Consider the following 21,254-nt stretch of genomic DNA (forward strand, 5'->3'; position numbering starts at 1 on the left):
CCAGCCCAAATCCTACGTGGTGAACACCACATCACACTGGATTTTCAGATATATTTATTTCACATTTTTATTCCTATGAACTATTTATGCTGTCTATTTCCTATACACCTGAAAATGCTTCTGAATGCCTTGATTCAATTCCTCTGGATTATAAATATGTAAACCCACCAGAATTATCAGAGGCAGCAAATCTTTATTTTTAAATCTGTGAAATATTGAAGCTATATGGAGAGTGAGAGAAGATAATTATGTCTCTTGACAATAAATATCAGAGTGCATAATTGTGGCAAACAGGTTATGACATCATCTAAACTCATTTATTAAGCTGATTTGTGAATATACGTGTCAATTATGTGTGTACATGCCAAATATACATGCAGTATATCCATTACAATTTCAGCAAAAACTATAAACCAACATCTGAAAGGCCAAACATTATTCATTTTGCATAGTTGGAGCATGGGATTATCTTTTCAGCTTTCATTCTGTATTTCCTAGCCTATCCTGTTGATGTTTGTTTGAATACAATAATTTTTGTAAAGTTTTCCTGAATATCTCCTGTATAGACATTAGTAAGTGAGTTTTACTTTTTTTTAAATGTAAGCAAGGCAGGACTATTTCTCATAAACCTACATGTGAAACATGAGCTAGTTCCAACCTGATATTCTGTTTTGCCTTTATTGCCTGTTTCTGCTGGTTCTGGAATTTAGATGTAATTATGAAGTGTGAATGAATGGAAAAGGATATACAGCCAAACTCTAGGCGTTTTCCAAGCAAAATCTAAAATATCCAGAATTGCCAAATCTTAGAATTCCAAATCTTAGAATACTGCATACTTTTTGAGATCATTTTGCTCCAGGATTTTATATAAATAACTTAAGTTTCTTTCAGTAATACTTTTTATCTGCCATGACATTCTCCCTTATTGATAATCAATCCTGTTGGATGTGGAATAAAACCTCAGTCAGGAGCAAAACAGTAGCTCAAATGGGCAAACATGCAATAATCAATCAATCAATCAACCAACAAAATAAAAATTGGTTGTCCTTCCATTCCTCTGAAGATTTATGGAAAATTTGTTAGCAAGGAGGAATTGTTCAGGTCTATGGAAACAAAGTAGAAAAGTTCTTATGTTGCATCTTAAACATGTAAAAGAGGAAAAAAACAGGAAAGGAAGCTTTGTAAAAGTGAGGGCAGGAGGTGAGAAAGCAAGAAGAGGAGGCTCCACGAAACCTTCCAAAAACAAGAAAACTGCCCACTGAAAGAAAGAAAGGCTGAATGGAGCATAAGCTTCCTAGGTTGAAGATAGCTGACTGACTTAATATGCCATTTCTGGATCAATCATAAGATTGTAACAAGAACAGCATCTGTTGACCAGGAGCTAACCACCAAGGATAAAATGGTCATCCAGGGCAGGAACCAGCCCCAGAAGGAAAGGGATGTGCCAGGTACACACCTAATCTGTGCTGGGTCTGCTTGTAGAACGGAAGAAGTCACTGGAGACCATCTACTCTGAAGAGCTTAATGTGGCTCAGGTTTTAAACAGCAGTTTTAAACTGAAGCTAGAAACATGGCTGTGAAATACATTTGCAGGTGGCTGGGAGTAGAGGCAGCCAAAGCCATCAATATCTGCCCCCAGGACTTCCGGTTTGTCGGCTTCGCGAGCGGCAGGGATTTGCGACTCTGAGCGATCCCTGCCGCGCGCTAGCCGCTTTTGGTGCTCCGATTCGGACGGGTCCGGAGCTAGGCTACCCTGCAGGGGTAGCTGAAGATAGGGGGGATCCGGAGAGGGGTTTGGGGGTGTTGCAGACCCCCCCTGGCCGGCAGAACCCCCTTTTCCCAAGACGGTGCAGCGGCGGTCCGCAATGGCCGCCACAAAGAAGCCGGCAGCTGGGCAAGTATGCGCAGGAGGAAGAGGAGAAAGCTTTTTGAGAGTGAAAGTTTTCTTGGTTGATCCAGGACTCTAAGATACATTTAATATTATTCCTGGAAATGATGGCTTTTTGGATGATTCTTTCCACAAGAGAAAATAAGCGGCAATTTTGAGGTGCTGAAAGGAAAGTTTATTCTCCTCCCGACGGAATTAATAAGTGGATATTGAGAAACCTGTTTTTTTTCCAGGTAAAACTAGCTTTATGGGATAAGTCGGAAGGGAGAGGACAAAAAATATATTCATCTGGTTTGATTTTGTTGGAGGAGATGCCTTAAGGATTTGAAGACAGAAATATAATTCCAATAAGGCTTTAAAATACAGATTTGGATTTTCTTTTTTCTTTTGTCTGATACTACCCCTGGAAGAGAAAGGGAGAATTTTGTCTTGGCTTGGATTGATTGAGGATTTTGGGATTGTTTTTTTGTTTTTGTTTTTAAATATCTTGGTTGGTGTAAGAAGAAAGAGGGAAAAAAGAAAAGAAAAGATCTATAATGGCTTTTTCTTTTGAGGAACTGAGGGAAGAATATGAGCAAACAAAAACAGACGGTAAAGATGGTATGGAAAAAGCCTTCCTTTTTTTTAGAAATGGCGCTGGTTAACTATCAACAAACAATACAACAGATGGAGGCAGAAGAACAACAAGAAGAAGAAGACGAAGACGCCATCTTTAATGAATCCCAAAATTTAACTAAGAAAGAAGGAAGGAAGAAAGCGAGGAAAATGAAGGACTTAAGATCTAAAAAAAACATTCAAGAAAGAGAAAAATAAGATGCAAAATAAATATAATGATAGTAAACAAAAGAAAAAGGAAGACAACAGAGAAGGGATGCCAGCAAGGCAGAGGCTAGAAGAAGGGGGTAGGAAGATTTGGTGGGGGAAGAAAGAAAGGGAAAGGCGGAGAAAAGCCACAAAGTTTTGAAATTAGATGGGAAAAGAGGAATTTTTTTTAGGGACAAAGGGTAAAGTACAATTTTCTTAAAAAAGATTTTGCAAGGTACATAAGATGGTATTGTAACATCTGTATTAGAAATAGAAAATTAGAATGACTTAAGAGTTAATAAGAAATTAAAATGTTGAAATGTTTAATAATGATTGATTTTAAAATTTAATAAAATATTAAAGGGAATGTTTAGAATATTGAGTTTTAATTAGAGTTTAATATGACTATGGTATTGATGTTATTATAAAACTATTATAGTAGCATTTGTTTTTTGAAAAGGCAATGGGAATGTTATAAGATTTAATATTTAGATTTATTATTTAACTATGTATTTAATCATTTTGGATTTATTACTCCGTTTTTATTATTATTAAAAAAAAAATTAGTAGATAGAATGTACCAAGCAGAATCAGATTGGGTATTAGGTGTTATTTTAAATGTTAATCTAATTAATTTAGGGGGAGGATAGAAAGGCATCATACTCTGATTAGTGATTTCAGGAGAAATTCTTTTTTTTTCATTATAAGGAATGAGATAGAGGGATAATAAAGAATGGGCAAAAGATACAAATATAATGATTTAAATTAAGATGGATTAAATAAGATAGAATTATGAAGAGTGAAATGTGTGGAGAAGTTTATATAGAAGATATAGAATGGTAAATAAAATAGGTAATGATATGTAAGATGAGCATGAATATAATTGAAGCCCATATAAAGAGAGGTACCTGGGGCCAAGTTACTTTCCTAAAAGATTTTTTATATGTTTGTTTGTTGTGTGTTTATGTATTTGAGAGTATTAATAAAACCTTGTAGAAATACAGAATGAGAATAATGGTAACCAAGTCAGAAAGAAATAGATGAAATAATAATAGTGAAATTGAATAAGAGTAAAGAGAAGTAAAGAGAAATTGGATAAGAGGTATTTTCATGCTCATATGGAAATGGCTTAAAATAGAATTGTATTGTATAAAATAAGGTTTTATCTGACTTGTAAAATATATAATGGAAAAAGGTTCAAATATGTAATGGTTGATGATGATTTGTTTGTCTTTGAAATTAATAAAATTTGCTTAAAAAAAAAATCTGCCCCCAGGAAACAGTGAATGGCCTATATTGGCACTGGACCAAGCAGAAAATGTGGATTTGTGCTAAGAATTGTAATTACTGTCAAAATCAAACTTGTCAAAAAAAACAAAACCCCTACATTTTCTCCCGAGATTGGGGAGAGAAATCTTTATTTTTTTTATAATTGTTATACAGTTAGCATTCAGCAACCCTCATCATTTCAGATCCTCATTTTTTCCCCAAGAGACCCATCTCTGATCCAGACAGTGAGGTATGACACAACTTAAGAGAACCAATATCATCATGCACTTTAATTAATAGAAGCTAGAATGTTTACACTGTTATTCTTGTAAATTGTTAAAAACAAATAAAACATGTACATATTCAAGCCTTGGCCTATGTGTGGGCTGATTCTTAACAGGTGGACAATATGACATAAATGGCTATTTCAATGCCATGCACCATTTCCCTTATTTATTTCTTCCTGCCAAGCAATTCTTTAGGGCTTTTTAAAACTAGAAGTTTGCCCACCTAAGACTCAAATGTAGCTCTTCAATGGTCAAAACAAAATAGGCAAGGTATCAGATTGTAAGTACAATAAAATATTTTACACTATCAGACCATGATTTCCACTAAAGAGTGTTCCATCCTGATCAAGCAGTCATAAGCACTGGGGTGTATAACATTTTATGGGCTGTTGCCTTAGCAGTTATGCTGAGGATGAAAGGCTTCTAGTAAGGGAACTAGAAATGAGATGAGTTTGAGTGCAGTAACTCAGACATCAATTGTTTGTCCTAATGGAAAATTCAATGATTAAAGCAGTTCCAGGTAGCAGTATGGAGAAGACTGTCACAAACTGAGATCTCTTTTCATCTGTTTTAGGGATATTTCATGTCCCCCCCTCCTCCCCCTCTTGTTGATTCCTAATTGTTTGATAACAATAGCAATAATGTGACTTCTCTTCCTCACCTAGATTATATTATTTAAGAAAAAGCCTTGGGGTGGTTAGGATTGGATTTTTATATGGAAGGGTGTAAGTGCTATCTGTTCTAGAACTCAGGACAAATTCCTAGGCTCAGACTTTTTAATTTTAGGGATATGGCTTTTGAGTTCCTGGATCTCAAGGTTCTAAAACAATGATTTAGTAACAGATTGATTTCATTGCTTTGCATTTTTAATTTCACTCTCCAACTGAAAAACATTACCAATGCAATTTAAAATAATCAGATTCTGGCTTCAGGTTTATAGTATAAAAGACATGGCATAAAAGCAACTGAACTAGAAAGAAGGAGAAAGAGAAAAATATTAAAGTTTTTATATGAGTTCTTTGGGGAGGGGGAAATGAGACCAAGGAACCTGATTTTTTAAAACTAAATTGTTCTCCCCATAAGGATCTTCTTGGAAAGCTCTGACACTTGTAGTTTCCTCTCTTGGTTCCTAGATAAATTACTAATGGATGAGGTCAGAGTACACTATGAGTAGATCCTGTGTCAGGAATTTGTTCATGTTTGAGCAAAAAGCAAAAAACTAAATCAGCTTTCCCCCTTTTCCAGACATGTGGTCCAAGCCAAATGAATCAAAACCCACACATTTAGATAGAGGGTGCACAGACCAGGGAAGGCTTAAGCAAGTAATTTGGTCTCACTATAGAAACCTTATAACTAGTACAAAAGAATAAAGAATTGTGCGAGCGGGAAAGACTGGTATTTACCTGCTACTGAATTTTTCAGGATGCTTTTCCCTCATCAAATGGAACCTATGTGCAATGGATGCATCCTATAAAAAGAAGAAAGGGATGAAGCCTTTTATAAAGTACAGTCAGTTTTCAAGAATTGTAACACTAGAATTTATAGATTTGAACTCTATTCCTTATATCGTGCCTCCCTACAATTATTATAACTAGTGTTGATGTTACATTTCTCCACAAGCTTCTTACAGTTACCATGCCAGAATAATGTCTGTTTTCAAGCACTTTTATGTTACTATAGTTTGCACTTTGCATTTCTTTACCCCCATTTTAATTTTCATTTATTTATTTAAATAACTTATATATTAATTGAATAGTTTTGGGCACATAAAATAATAGAATGCTGAAGAAAAAGCCAAGGCCTCTGGGGATTGGATCTCAGGGGCAATTGCATTTGCCTGTAATTTCTAAAAAATTTAAAAGTGATATCTCTGGGAAGAGAATGCAATCTGCCAAAGAATTATCCTTTTACTGCTTTTCAGAGAGAACCTTGGCAAGATACTGTGGTGGCTGATCTTCTGTGGGGAAAATGGAGAGGATGCATTGAGCTGGAAGATGGGGGTGATGCAAATGTTTCTCCCATGAGAAATTAGACTGCCATAAGTTCTCCCTACAGTTCCAGTCAAGCAAAAAAATAAAAAGAAAAGAAACTTGCTGTAAGAGTGCTGCCAAAGCACAGCTAGAAGTTGACTCATCTGTCAATCACTGTCAATGTTGAAGGATCACAGAAATCACAGCACTAGGTTTGAAACATGTGCGGAATCCTTGTATGGAGGATGTCCTTGGTTGAATCCATGCATTCTTGTGTTTTCTACCATTTTACAGCATGCAGTATACAATAGCAGCAAATTTGAATGCTTTTCAATGAAAAAGGTACGTTTCACCTAGTCTAATGACTTCTTCCAATGTCATGCCCTTTTATCAGATGCATATCCTAATTGGGGAAGGCTAATGTATATTATTCATGGTTATCCGTTTTGCACTCCTAGAATACAGAAGGCAAAATATCCAGCTTAAAAAAACCCTTAAGAATCATTAACAAAATAGTCTTGTATTGGATACCTTTGGCCATTCTTTGCTTTGCTGACAATTGTGTTCTTATCCTGTTTAAGAAAGCATAAAGTTTAAATCGGGGTCTCCAACCTTGGCAACTTTAAACCTCGGTGGACTTCAACTCCCAGAATTCCCCAGCCAGCAAAGCTTTGCTGGCTGGGGAATTCTGGGAGTTGAAGTCAGCCGAGGCTTAAAGTTGCCAAGGTTGGAGACCCTTGGTTTAAACTGTTTTCAAATCACAAACAGCAATGCAAAGAGCTTTCTTTCAGCATTGGGGTTTGGATTGCCTGTGGAATGCACCCTCCTCATCCAGGGATTAGCGAAGTCCACATCCCTCCCTTCGTGATGGAGTATTGAAGCGTTGCTAGGAAGGGACTTTGAAAGTCCAGGATCTGATCTATTTGTAATCCAAAACTTCCTGTTAGTGATATAGTTACTGGCCCACATTTCTCAGAGTCCAAAAATAAAGGGAGAGAAGATGGGAAGCAGCATGTGGCAGCCTAGGCTCAAGAACAGCTTGTTATCATCAGTGGTAACGCTTAAAAGCATCTTGTTAAGAGCTGGGATTCCAGAATAACACAGCCTGTTTATATAGTTTCCTTGTTCTTCAATACCCCGTAAGTCAGTGATTATAATGACTTGTACTGTAGATCTATAGATACAGAGTCAATTTTCTTAAATATTTGCAAAGCATGAAAAATAATTTAATGTAATATTAATCATGTGTTATTGATTTTAAAAGGTCAGCACATCAATTACAGCCATTTGTAAGGCACATTGCTTATGTCTGTAACCCATTTATGGCAATCATCAATCATTTATAAATGGAGCCTTACTATAACAGAAGAACATTTCTAAACAAATGCTTCAGTGTTCCCCCCCTTTTCATCAGCTGTTTCTTCAACCATGCCAGAACATTAAACTAGTCAGCTGTTGTGAGGGGCTTCTTAGCAACCCTACAACATGGATAAACTAATAATTATTTGACCAATTTCCATCAGTGAAAATGCATACCAACCATGGAGGCACACAGAATGTTTAATAGGAGAAAATGGCAAGATAGTTAAAATATAATTATGTAAAAGACTGTACATGCAGTTATATAAGGCTACTAGTATAGTAGGAAAGCATATTGAACTCGATAGATGTGCTCTGGCTAATAGGGCAGAAAATAGCATATAACTGAAGACATGCACTTCACACTCTGCCATATTAGCATGGAAAGGAGTAGAAACATAGACTGGAGGAGTATTTTTATTCTGAAATATTTATTCTTCTTGATTGTTACTAGTCTATAAAGAGGTTGGTAGTGGTAAAAGATGCATTTTGAGCAACACTAAATAAATACATCCTCAACGTTGTGGCCATCACAACTTTCCTGCAGTTGCAATTCATGCTTTTAGCAAGCAGATTGTAATTATGATAGTTGCAGTGTCCTGTAGTCACATGATCATCATTTGCAACCCTCCTGGCCAGCTTCCAACCAGCAAAGTCAATAGAGAAGCTGGCAGGAGTAAAATTGTGAAACTACTAGGTCTTGTGGATCAGGAGAACTGAAACTAATTGCTGGCAACCATAATTGAAACTGGCAACTTCAGGGAAAGTGGCAAATCAGATGAAAAAAAAAGTTGAAAAAGTGTGAATGGCTGCAGCATTGTCTGGACTTGCATGGTAGCCATGTAACTTCAGGGAAATATATGTATGAGTTAAAAAAGCAAAGAATGTCTATAGGACAGCAAAAATGAATTTCATCCTATTGCTGCCTCCATAATGTCTTCTGAATCGAAGCAAGTTTCTTCTTGTGGCAATACTGTCATCACTTTTCCTCCAGATAATCATCAAAACATACAAATAATGGTTGCTGGAATTGGATGTGTCTAATTTAATGAAAAGGACTAGGGGAAACATGATAGCAGTGTTCCTATATCTCAGGCGCTGCCACAAAGAACAGGGAGTCAAGCTATTCTCCAAAGCATCTGAGGGCAGGACAAGAAACAATAGAAGGAAACTAATCAAGGAGAAAATCAACCTACAACTAAGGAGAAATTTAGAACAATTAATCAGTGGAACAACTTGCCTCCAGAAGTTGTGAATGCTTCAACATTGGAAGTATTTAAGTTTTCAGACAACCATTTGTCTGAAATGGTGTAGGGTTTCCTGCCTGAGCAGGGGGTTGGACTAGAAGACCTCCAAGGTCCCTTCCAACTCTGTTATTCTAAGTATTTTCCCGACTCTGCAGAGGTAACCAGGGGTGGGATTCTACAGGTTCATACCTATTCTCTAGAACCGGTTGTTAACATTCTAAGCAGTTCAGAGAACCGGTTGTTAGAAGAAATTACTGGCCTAATCCTGTAAGGAAGGCAGGAAGGAAACATTCTGGGGTTGCTTACAGAAACTGCCTCTCCGTTAACCCTTATTACATTCTTGGCAGGACTAGACTTCCTGTCTCAGGAACGTCTCTGGAGTGTTTTTCCCTCCTTTGCTGGTACTTTGCTTGTGTGGAGTGACCATTCAAAGTTACAATGGCACTGAAAAAAGTGACTTATAATCATTTTTCACACGACTGGTGCAGCATCCCCACAGTCATGAGAGGCCAGGCAAGGAGATGCGTGCCTCGATGTGAGTTGGCCACGCCCAGCCAGTAACATGACCACCAAGCCATGTCTACCCAGTCACATGACCACCAAGCCATGCCCACTGCTTAAGCCACACCCACAGAACCGCTTGTTAAAAATTTGAATCCCACCTCTGGAGGTACCCTGTAAATCCAGGAGATAGTATAGCTCATTTAGGGAGTTGCTGATAAAATGGAAGAACATATTGGAGCTGCAATACCTTTCCTGCTTCAGATCTGAACACTGTACAACCTACAATAGAAACATTACTGTATATCAGTTTTGCAGGATCAGAACTGGCAGCTCCTATACTATTAAGAAAAATGCAAGCTACGTGACTCAGGTCCTTGTTGGTATCTTATTGGTCATCTTTCTCAAATGTATTTGTCCAGAAGCTAACATCCAGTAAATAAGCTCTTTTGAACAATATGCATTTATCAGACCTTTGGTCTGAAGTGCTCGAGTTATGGAATTCAACTAAAGGCCAAACTGTTTATCCAGAGGTTTGGGTGAACTCTCCTGTTGTGTCATTTGGCATGTTGCTGTCACTGATATACTCTGCATGGTGTTATTATTTGTTTTATTATTTGATAATGATTTTGGTGAAAAATAGTCATAAGCAAACAGGCAGAATGCCATGCCACAAACTTCTGAAGTGCATATACTATGGAAATGATCCTTCTATTATACCTCCCTTTGCTTCCCAAATCAATTCTCTACTGCAGTCCTTCCATAATTAATTATGTTCTTATTAATGACCTTGATACTCCAATGCATTGAGAATAGTATGAAGGAAAAAAATGAAAAAATTGAGACTTAAAATTTATCAGCATGGTAAAAGATAATAGGATTGTAGTCCTAGATATTTGGAAAGCCACGTGAATAAGATAACACAGATTGCTTACTACTCCTATGGAGAAATAGTTGTTGATGATGCTGTATGGGACAGGATCTCCATTCTCCTCTTTGTCATTGGGAATGACATCAATTTGCCATCGGTCCAGCATTACCTCAGTACTGTGCTCAATATCTTTAAGTATTTTTATTAGGTTGCCTCCTTCATAACCTTGGAATAGAAAAATAAAAATTGACAGGTGATGAAGAACAGAATGTTATGGTGGAATTTGCCAAGCATTAATGGGGAAACAGAGTAAGAGAAGGCCAGGCAGTGATGGGCTGTGCAGAATATATAGCCAGAAAAGAAAGGCAGGTGAATCTACAATTTGAAGCAGAAATCAATCTGATGTAGCATAAGCTTCCCCAACAACATAACTGGATTTTGGGTTGAAGTCTGAGGCCTTGTACTCCATCCCCAACTCTCAATTAATTGCTGGTGGCAAAAACATTGGCATCAGTCTCTTGGCCAGCAATGTGCATTCCATATAAGGATCATTTAAAATCCCAGCCCTAATAATGTTAAATTGCAGGATAGTTTAAATTGAAGCAGTACTATGAAGCAGTACTTTGTGAGTAATACAGTTATTGATTGTCTATAGCTGCTGGCTGCATGGTGAATATTGTGGGATATCTTCATGGGATATGTACTCTAAATAAGAATGCATCCACATCATGGAGATCAAGAGTGATTGTGAAGAGCCTCCAATGGTACTTTAATACTGTATGCATGCACACCAGGCATGATGGCTTCAGCATACATGCATTTCTACCAAGATGTCCATACTCTTATCTCACAACTCCCCAGGGGAGAGCCAATTAAGTATGTTAGTTGTGATAGCTCAGTGGTGTACTTATAAATGTATAACAATTAACAATCCCAACTGTATTGCTGCCACTACTCTGTACCATAAGCATCATAGCTCATATCTGTATTCAAGTAGCTCATAACATTCCAGAAAATTTAATAATCAGATCTTGTGAGCCAGTTCTAGCCCACCACTGTAAGAGTCATTTTAAAAAACCCATTCTACCACTGTTTTACAAAAAAGGTGGTAAGTGGCCTCTTCTTTCAGTAGCATGACCTGATAGGAAAGTGTATGCAAAGATTAGATTTCTTTTCCAGAATCAGTACTACTTAAGAATATAAATTATATAAAACAAGATCAGAAACTTATGTTGCAAATGGAAAATAAAGAAAAATGAACAAATATCTCTTGAATAAGTTGATCTCAGCTCCTACTAGCCCAGGAAATAGATGTTTGCTAAACTCCAGGATCCCTCACACATATACATGCCATAAAGTTTACACAGCCCACATCCCAATCCACAAAATGCAGCAGATCTATACTACAACCAGCTTCACTGGTCAAGTTTTTTTGTCCAGATTTACTATTTCCTCTCCTGTAGCTGCCAAATATGGAACTTTTGTCTTCCTATGCAATTAGCTGGCATCAAAGGAGAAGCACAAAAAACAAAAACAAAAGAATGCCTGCTCTCTTTCCTCTGTTTACATGCCCATCTGAGAAGGAAAACTGATTGGCTCCTTGGTGTTCAATTGTGGAAAAATGTTTAATTTTCTCCACTTATCTTCTGGGTGGTAAAGTGAAGCTACCTTTCCATGAAATTTCCCCATATTCATTACAGCAACAAAGCACAGAAAATGGTTAATGGCATTAAAAACAGCTGACAGGTTTCAACAACACATAGGACTGCTAGCAAGAGGAATCATTGGCAAGTCATGGCATGAAATCATGGTGAACGAACCAAAACATTGAGCTGACTTAAGAGATTTACCTCCTCCCCATCGGAGGCAGCGGGCAAGATCATTTCCTGTTCCCAATGGCAGGATAGCCACAGGAGGGTGCTTTGCTAAGTTCATTTTATCTGCAAAGAAATAAGCAACCATCAGAGGCCCACAGATAGGCCTTTGGGTCTGATGACCTTCTTTCGCAACATCTGCCAGAGGAGAGCTCACAGGAGTAATAAAGCTTAATAACTCCCAAGGGAATAGAATTCACTTGAATTGTGTTCACTGACTAAAAATAAAAAGCAACAGCAGGGAGAGTACATGATGTACCTGAAGCAAATTGTCTAGAAGACTTGGCCTCAACATGATAGATGTAATGGATGAGAATCGATTATTAGTGAAAGAAAGGGTGGAGGGGGAGGAAGGAGTTGGGGATTAGTATAGTGGAGTCTCTGATAATTATGATGAACCTTATCTCTACATCTGCATCATTCCCTCCTGCCACAGTTTAATCAATAGGAATAGCAATAGCACTTAGACTTATATACCACTTACAGTGCTTTACAGCACTCTCTGAGCAGTTTACAAATGTCAGCATATTGCCCCCAACAACATTTCTCCCCATCTTTAAGGGACTGCATTTTTTTTGTTACAAGATAGGCACAAAAATTGCCATGGTATGAAATATTTCTAACATTTAGAGTCTCTGAGAGAAGGAGATAAATCTTACAGTGAGTGGCCACAAGCAAAATAATAGCTAAGCTACTTTCCAGAGGTCCTTCCTCAGCCTTTATTAAGTTCGATGTGATGGTCAGAACATACAGCTATAGCCAATATTGAAACAGCAGGAGAGGGGAGGTGACACTACCACACTGGTGGTATACTATAAATTAAATTGTAAATAATGAATGTTAATATAATTGATTACAAGATGTGTAAATAGCCACCTTCTCTGCTCCTCATAGCAAGAAGGTTAAAACCTAGGCTTACTCTTTTCATCTAAACTTTGCTTGTTGATTTTAATCTGTGCAACTGTAGCTCCTTATCTTAACAACTATGAAGAAGTAGATGATAAGTATCTTCCTTTCTTGTCAGAGTTCTCTAATTCACAGTTTCTTTTGTTATACTGGACAGAGATATGCATATTCATGAGAAAGAAGAACCTCAGCCTCTCCTTCCCTTCTCTTAGCAGTGACCCTAGACTTGATCCATGCTTCTAATGATAATTTCATTTATCAACTATTGACAGATCCTAATTTACCTATGCAGTCCAGGATCCATCCAACCGTCCCATCCCCTCCACAAGCCAAAATACGAAAGTCTGGGGTATCATGGAAAAAATTTAATCTAAGAAAAAATAGAAGGCAAAAAAGGAAGTAGTTTAGAAACGGATGCTTATTGTACAGTATGAAAAATGCCACATTCTCCCCCAACCTTCCAAGTACATTCTGGAATTTATAATCTGAACTATCTGGAGGGTATAAGACTGAGGAAGTTCTGATTTAGATGGTTGCTTTTCAAATTCTACAATAGTATACAGAAGTGAACACACAGAAAAGCATATTAGTTGTGCTGTTCAAGATTTAAAAAAAGATAATATTTTGCTATTCTCAACTGAACAGGTGAATGATTAAGTGCAATCTAGTTGACAAAGAAATAATGCAGTTTAGAGTCCAATCTACACTTTATGAATGAGATTTATTTTCTATTTATTCCTGCTCAAATCATAGATTTCTTAGTATTTATGTAAACTTTAGATATAATTCCACTAACAGCAACACACTATATAATCTCAGCTGCAAATAACATCTGCTGCATTGTTCCTTGGTATTACAATGAAACATCCACATGTATTCTTTCATGAATTGATAGAGATCCAGTTGACTCAATAACACAAATGTAGCAAATATAATACAACCCAGCATATACATACTTTAAAAGACCAACAATCAGCTGAGATTCTCAATCTAAGGCATATGAACAAGCTTTTATGTAGGGAAGGAGGAGGAAATAAGAGAAATTGTACTTAGGAAAGAAGCAAAGAGAAAAAAGAAGTGAAGTGATAAAAAGAATAGATCAGAGACAACACAAAGGAAACAAGTAATAATAAGGAAGACCAACAATTTCTAATATGACAAACAAACAAGCAAATATGTGAAATAAGGCCATGTTTTGAATTTCAATACCCAGGATTAGGTCCTCCACGATCCAGGTTGTAAACTTGTCTGGGATTGAGTATGTAATGGAATTTCCTATGTACCCTAAAAGTAAGAAAAATAAGAGTCAACAGCTGTAAAAAGGAGAGTCAAGGAAAATTATTATTTTTTCCATTGTTTTGCAGATTACTTTTTTCTTCTAATAGTGGACAAGATCACCAGAGCTTCAGCTACACTTATTATGAGAATAACTACAATAATTGAGGAAGTGGAAGTAAGCAAGAACATGAGATAAAATGACTATGTAATGTACTATATAATGTAATTGATTTTAATGGAAACTTAAATTAATAAATTCAATCAATGAAAAGTAGGATTCCGTGGCAAGAAACACGAAAGTGAAAATTATTCAAAGATTGGGTGGGAATTCCTAAAACAGGAGTCACTAAGAACAGCATTCCCTCCCCCCAATAAAAATTAAAAAGAAAAAGTGGAACACAGCAAAAGAAGCTTACCTTTGCACAAACAAAGAAACAATCGTTAGGGGAAATCTCTAAATAAAAAACCCACATAAAAAGGGGGGGCAGTCACCAAGGAAGAATACATGCCAGTAAGACTGATTTATAGATATGGCATCAAAAAAAGCTATGTACAGAATCAATTGAGGTTAGGAAAGGAGGTTATGAAGTCCTCGAAGAGGCTGAGGGAAGTGGACTTGAGGGATTAAAGGAAAGATGAATGAAGGCAATGGGAAAAGCATGATAATGCTTTCAGATTTACAGAAAAAAAGTGAGGATTTGTTTTCTGACAATGTGTACAGCAGGAAAACATAGCCTTTAATTATAGGAAAGTAGATTCCATTTGAGTGTTAGGAAAAGCTTCGTAACAGGAAGGGCAGATTGTCAATGGAATCAATTAGCAAGGAAGATAGTATGCTCCCCTTTGCTAGATTTGTCCAAGTAATGGCTTGGTGGCCACCTATTTTGGATACTTCCATTTTCATTTGAACAGGGAATTGCACTTAATGGCTCCTTCCAGTTCTACAATTTTATAGTTCCAGGCGATGTTGAACTACAACTTCCAATAATCTCAGCCAGCCTGGTCAACTATTCTAGGCAAACATCAATTTTTTTAACCAACATTTTACATTGACTGGTAGCAGCTCTCCAGAGTTCTACTCTGAAATCTGTTTTACCATTATCTCAAAATGCAAATTATTTAATCTGGATTCTGGAGTCTGCATTCAAAATTGATATTCTGGTGCTAAACTATAGCAGTTTCCTGCTTCAGGACATTCACAGAAGCTTATAGCACTTAGTAATAGCACTTAGACTTTTATACTACCCCATAGTGCTTTACAGCATTCTCTGGGCAGTTTACAACATCACCATATTGCCCCAATAATCTGGGTCCTCATTTTACTGATCTCTGAAGGATGGAAGGTTCAGTCAACCTTGAGCCCTGTCAGGATCCAACTCCAGGCTGTGGGCAATGTATGCAGTACAATACTGCATTCTGACCACTGAGCCCCAAGGGCTCCTTGTTCAAAGGTAAGCTTCTTTTGCTTGTTCTTATACTTGTAAGAGTAATGGTAAAAAATACCTGGAATCATAACTGCACTTTATAAGGAACATTACAGTTTGAATATAGGGGAAAATCTCCCATAAAACATTTGCCTGAAGATAATTTATCTGCCTACAACAATTTATTGGTGCATTTTTTGTATCACAATCTTAAATCCTGGAAATGTACAATTTTCCAAAAGAAGGGGGAAACATACCTTTCTCCTTGCCTTCCTCCACTCTTGGGGTTCACAAATACCAGCAATGGGTGTGTTCCTGGCTTAGGCGTGATCTGAAAACCAAAGTGGATATCAAACAAGCAGACTCCTTGCACAACATACAAACATTGTGCAGAAAGGAGGAGAAAGAAGTGATATGGCAGAGTTACAGATGAAGCAAAACAACTAACTAGAAACATGTTAGGTAAATAGGATCTAGTGAAATGGAGAAACATTACGATTCTCCAAACTGTGCTATTCTTTGCACCTTTTTTGCACATTGTCTTGCTATACACTGGGACAAAATTTGTATCCAAATTGGACACAGAATAATAAATGGACATCTTTATTTGGGAGGCTTGTGACGTCCTGCACCTTTTTGATACACATCAAGTGATTAAATTCTTAAGGGCATGACACATATTAGCCTAATCAAACATTTGCAAGCATCGATTCTATATCATTATAATATTTTTTTTAAAGAGAAGACACGCTGAATATTAAACTAGAGGAAATTCTATGGGGATGAATGTTCTGCTATTAACACATACACAGTTTAACATAATAATTTGTGGACTGGGGCAAGGTCTTCCATTAGGCAGAGTGAGTCATGTACCTCAAAAAAACAGATGCTGGAAGGTAGAAGCAAGATATTATGGGGGGGAAATGCAACATGGCATGTAATTTTCCTTCCATTCCATAACCAATGGTTCTCAATCTCAGCAACTTTAAGATACACAAACTTCAAATCCCAGAACCATGCTTGACGAGGAATTCTAAGAATTGAAGTCCACTCATCTTAAGAATGCTCAGGTTGAGAAACATGAATGTAAACTATCAAATTGCCTTCAGGAATGCAAAAAAATAATAATAATACTGTTCCAATGTTAATACAAAGAAAGATGCAACTTCCAGGCTATTTGACTTTATATATGGAAATGGAGAAGGGAATGGTAGCTTTTAGGTGGGGGCATACATTGCTTTGGGGCTATTTAGTCTCAGAGTGGTTTATAAGCAGGTTAAAGGACTAATATATTTGACTCTGTATATCTTTCTCCAAAGTGGCCCACTACTGGTCACAATGATGAAAGTGCTTCTCCATGGGTAAATACAACCATACATGTACAAGGGAGAAAAGATGCTATCAGCTACCCACCTGCAGTCCATGTTCATCCACTGTGGTAGTATTGTATCTGAAGATCATGTTTGTATCCTCGGGGGTGGTGCTGGATGGTGATTCACTCTCTGATCTTCGTGAGTGGGATTGCCTATCCTTTTGAAGAGTCAAAGATGGATATGGACATTTAAAAATAGATAGCAAAGAAGTACTAATGACATAAACAGAGAGGAAATGATAGAATTCTAAGTATAAAAATATGTAAGACCACAAAAGACTAAGGATATTGTATAACACATGGGTACTAAAATGCTGCCTATTAAACAGTGCAAAACTTATCATTTGGTACAGGACATGCATTTTATAAATTCCAAATGATCTTGGATAACCTAGCAATTTTGCTACAAATTATAATTAAGTTCTGAAAATATCACCCCAAAAGTAGCTTCTGCATAACAGTAGTCATAAAATTCCCACAAACAAGATTTAATTGAGACACAATGCCTCTGATCTTGGAGAAGGTATAAAGCCATCATGATTAGCAACTATGGAAAGACTTCCACTGAATTATCTAGTCTTATTATCCATTTTCTCTGTAGAATCATTCTGAATCATCGTGGTCCCTTTTACTGGCCTTTTCTGTAATATTTCCAAATTAAAAGAATTGCTTCAGCCCTTTATTCATGGTGCAATTCACAAATGTTACAGGGGTTTGGAATGGTTAATCTAATTAACTAAATCAGCTTGGATAAAACCTTTTGGATCATGAGACTATATTATCCAGTTGCCTTAAGTGAGACAGAAGTTGAATCAACAAGAAAATATCACTCATTAAAACAATTTGATATGTGCCAAGCTGACTCATTTACCAGAACAACTGGGCAGATCTGAGAAGGCAGCAAGATGTGGTCTTTGAGATGCCCACCATCACATTCAGGTTTCACATGTGAGGCACATTTGTTGTGAAGCTTTAAAAAAAAAGAAAACAGCATGTACCAATGTTTACTTTCCTGCTTCCATATCCATTTGATCCTCTAATTTTTTCCTGTACTTGTGATCAAGAAAATTATATCAGATTAGCAAAGCACTTGATGTTTCTTTGATGTTTCTTTGATAAGATGGCTTTTAGTCTACAGCACAGCAGAAAAGCCATTGCTTTCTATTGGGAGAGGTAATTCCTTAAGGAATTAAGCTAATGAGAAAATAGTGATTCTTTGTACCAAAATGGAGGGGGGGAAATATGCCCATGATACAGTTATACATCTCTAGCCTTGGCTTGGCAGATACTGTTGTGACTGACCAAATGTCAGGGAAGACCCCACAGTCCAGACCTGGCAAGATGGAGTGGCTCTATGCTTTTGGTCCTTTCAGCGTCTGGTGATTTATCACCATTGAAATCTGAAAAGGGTCACACTTCCTCAGATTGAGCTGGTGCACAATTTGTGAGATTTTCCTAGAATCATGATTCCTGTGAGGGGGACCTTTGCATAGATCCATGTTGTACACCAACTGTGCCCTTTTCTGGACTGGAAGACCTTGCTCATGGACAATGTGTTTTACATGGTTTGACCTTTAAGATCACTTGGAAGCTACAACTGTCCAACATTATACCTTCCTCTATCACATTAAAAATTACGATTTGCTGCTAACTTTTAGGAGGAGCTCTGGAGGAGCTTCAGGAATTGTGGGAGGTTATGCTTTTCTGTTGTAATCAGCTTGTAACTCTATGAAATTGTTTCTGTTGCTGTTTCTTCAAAGAACTGCTTTGAGTTCTTTGGAAAAGGAGAAGAGTTTAAATTAATAAAATCAGAAATCATGTTTTTAAACAGCTCTGTTCTTCCTGCCCTAATATCTGCAGATCTGGTAAACTTCTGTACCTGTCATTGCACTTAAGAGGCATGTAGTACCATTCACCACACATAACGATAAAAATAAATGCCTTCAAATAGAAAAAAAAGCAATGCATCCTATGAGCTTTATTTTTGTACCACAGTGGTGCTTATAATAGTTCACAATAGTTGCAAAGTGGGTAATATCATTGTTATCATCCAATCCTGGATGTGTTCCTTGAGAAAGCCAATTTTGCCTCTGAAGCCTTCTTGTAGACCTTCCTTTTCACAAAGATTTACTTCATATAGGTCAGAATCAGGGTTATAAAAGAGGTGATGCATAGTGGCATGAACTGTTGAGCTACAATATTTTTTAGCATTTATGATTTCTTTATAATTTATTGAATAATGGCTATTTTTGGGATTAGGAGGGGTTGCTACAGTAGTAACGGAAGATGAACCTTTATTTCTTACAAACATGTCACAAAATTTATTAATGTAAATGTATAACAATCTGTTGTGACTAAAGCAGATTTCCATATTTTGGGGTTAAAAATAAAAAGACCACATTCTCTTCACATACTCACTGTGATTTGGCACCATACACAATGTAGTCCGGTAATTCCCTGGTAGCATTTGATGCTTTTATGACATCGATCACACTTGGCTGGGGAATTGCCCTCAATCCATGTATGCTGCATAACCTAGAAATGCAAAATTGTTCAACTAGCTTGGTAGAAAGGGAGGATATTATTAATTTAGGGAAGTTTCTAGTACAGGAAATGTTCCCATCTTCAGTTTAGGGAATTGTTTTCTCTGATTATTTCTAGACATTTATACCAGAGCCCTGATGACACAGTGGTTAAAATGCAGCATTACAGACAAACTCTGCCCACAGCTTGGAATTCAATCCTGACAGGAGTCAAGATTGATTTAACCTTCTATCCTTCAGAGATTGGTAAAATGAGAATCCAGGTTGTTGGGGGCAATATGCTGTCATTGTAAACCACCCCGAGAATGCTGAAAAGCACTACGGGGCTGCCTATCTATACATTTATGAAAACATGAATGGTTGTAGGTAAATAGATTAACTATCAGCTTTATCTGGTAGACCAGACAGGGAACATGACCAGATAGACTAAATTTAATTTGCTGTAAAGCTATGTTAATCGAATTTTGCAAGTGGGAAAGTTCTCCTGCTATCATCTTTAGAGTCTGAGAACTTATGAAGAGTCCCTTCAGAGCCTCTTGCTCTGCTCAGTCTGCAGCTGAAGGCTATGCTGTCTCTTATCTGATGGTTCCCTAGTTAGCATCTCTTTGCCCCATGTCCCAAAGTCTTTCCCACTCACCATTACATTATAACTTATAATGTGCATACCCGTGGAAGCAGCTCTTAATCAGTATTGTATACCCATGTGCATACACTGTAAACAACTACATCTCTCTAATGTTTCAATGTCTGATTCAAAACCAAAGTTTCAATTTAGCTCCTGTACTAACTGCAACTCTTGGCTTTTTTTTTTTTTTTTTTGCAACAGAGAGCATGCCGTTTGAATCTTAACAGAGTTACAATTTCAGCACAGTTTTAATTTCTCTAGTAGTACTTATTAGTACTGTTGATGTACAGTATTATTTATCTAGTGTACCTATTAATACGGTTGAAGTAGTTAATTGAGTTTGGTTCAGGTACTGAAGATGGGAAGATATGGAAGGCAGTATTTTTGTGGACCTACTTTATATTAAATGCTGATTTTCACTAAATACAACATTTAAGGCAACAAGATTTAAATGGAGTCAAAAAGAACACATTATCACTTTGCAAACAAAAAATTAATCCTAAAGCTTATCTGCAAATGCTGCCCCAGATATAAACTCCACCATCTGAGACTTGATATGTATATATTATATCAAAATCACAGTTGTCTTAAGAGAGAGACCTCTTTTACTAAAATAGCATTAGTATGATAGTATGGGCTGCATGTTCTACATACAGATGGCTTTTGAATTCATGGCAGATGATTAAATAGTGGACACATAGTACTGATCTTCCACATATGCCTCACTTACATTTGTATTTCTCTTGGATTTTACATAAGTACTGATGCAAGGAGCAATATCTTTGGACACACATCTTTCATGGACAGTATATTTACAAACTGTAGAAAGGGGAAAAAAAGAGAATCATTCTAAATTATTGTATTGAGGGCAATTTCCAGCTACTTCTAAAGTTTGGCTGTTAAAATATATTATTCCATGTATGCAATTATATATACAATTCTTGAGAAAATTCTAAACGAGTAAACTGTTGTCATAACCCAGGGTAGTAGATTCCCCATTCGCTATTGAGATGGAATTGATCACAGTTGTGGATGA

At 36.9% G+C, this 21,254-nt stretch overlaps 1 protein-coding gene across 3 annotated transcripts in view; it reads right to left on the reverse strand.

Annotated features, from left to right (window-relative positions):
- The window catches only part of DGKG (diacylglycerol kinase gamma), a 103,273-nt gene that overhangs the window by 26,484 nt on the left and 55,535 nt on the right, over positions 1–21,254 (reverse strand). For 2 of the 3 annotated variants that reach the window (XM_087964886.1, XM_026667714.2), the window contains exons 13-22: positions 20,949–21,037; positions 19,469–19,585; positions 17,922–18,020; positions 17,092–17,208; positions 15,936–16,009; positions 14,186–14,260; positions 13,261–13,346; positions 12,047–12,136; positions 10,261–10,421; positions 5,652–5,716 (exon numbers count right to left, since the gene is read on the reverse strand). In XM_087964886.1, coding sequence (XP_087821012.1) covers positions 5,652–5,716; positions 10,261–10,421; positions 12,047–12,136; positions 13,261–13,346; positions 14,186–14,260; positions 15,936–16,009; positions 17,092–17,208; positions 17,922–18,020; positions 19,469–19,585; positions 20,949–21,037 — 973 coding nt within the window. The remainder of the gene's footprint in view (positions 1–5,651; positions 5,717–10,260; positions 10,422–12,046; positions 12,137–13,260; positions 13,347–14,185; positions 14,261–15,935; positions 16,010–17,091; positions 17,209–17,921; positions 18,021–19,468; positions 19,586–20,948; positions 21,038–21,254) is intronic. The other variant, XM_087964887.1, reaches the window with a different exon arrangement.

Source organism: Notechis scutatus, chromosome 4 (assembly GCF_049901735.1).
Source record: "Notechis scutatus isolate UNSWTSFEM ecotype Mainland chromosome 4, rNotScu1.2, whole genome shotgun sequence".
NCBI classification, from domain to species: Eukaryota; Metazoa; Chordata; class Lepidosauria; order Squamata; family Elapidae; genus Notechis; species Notechis scutatus.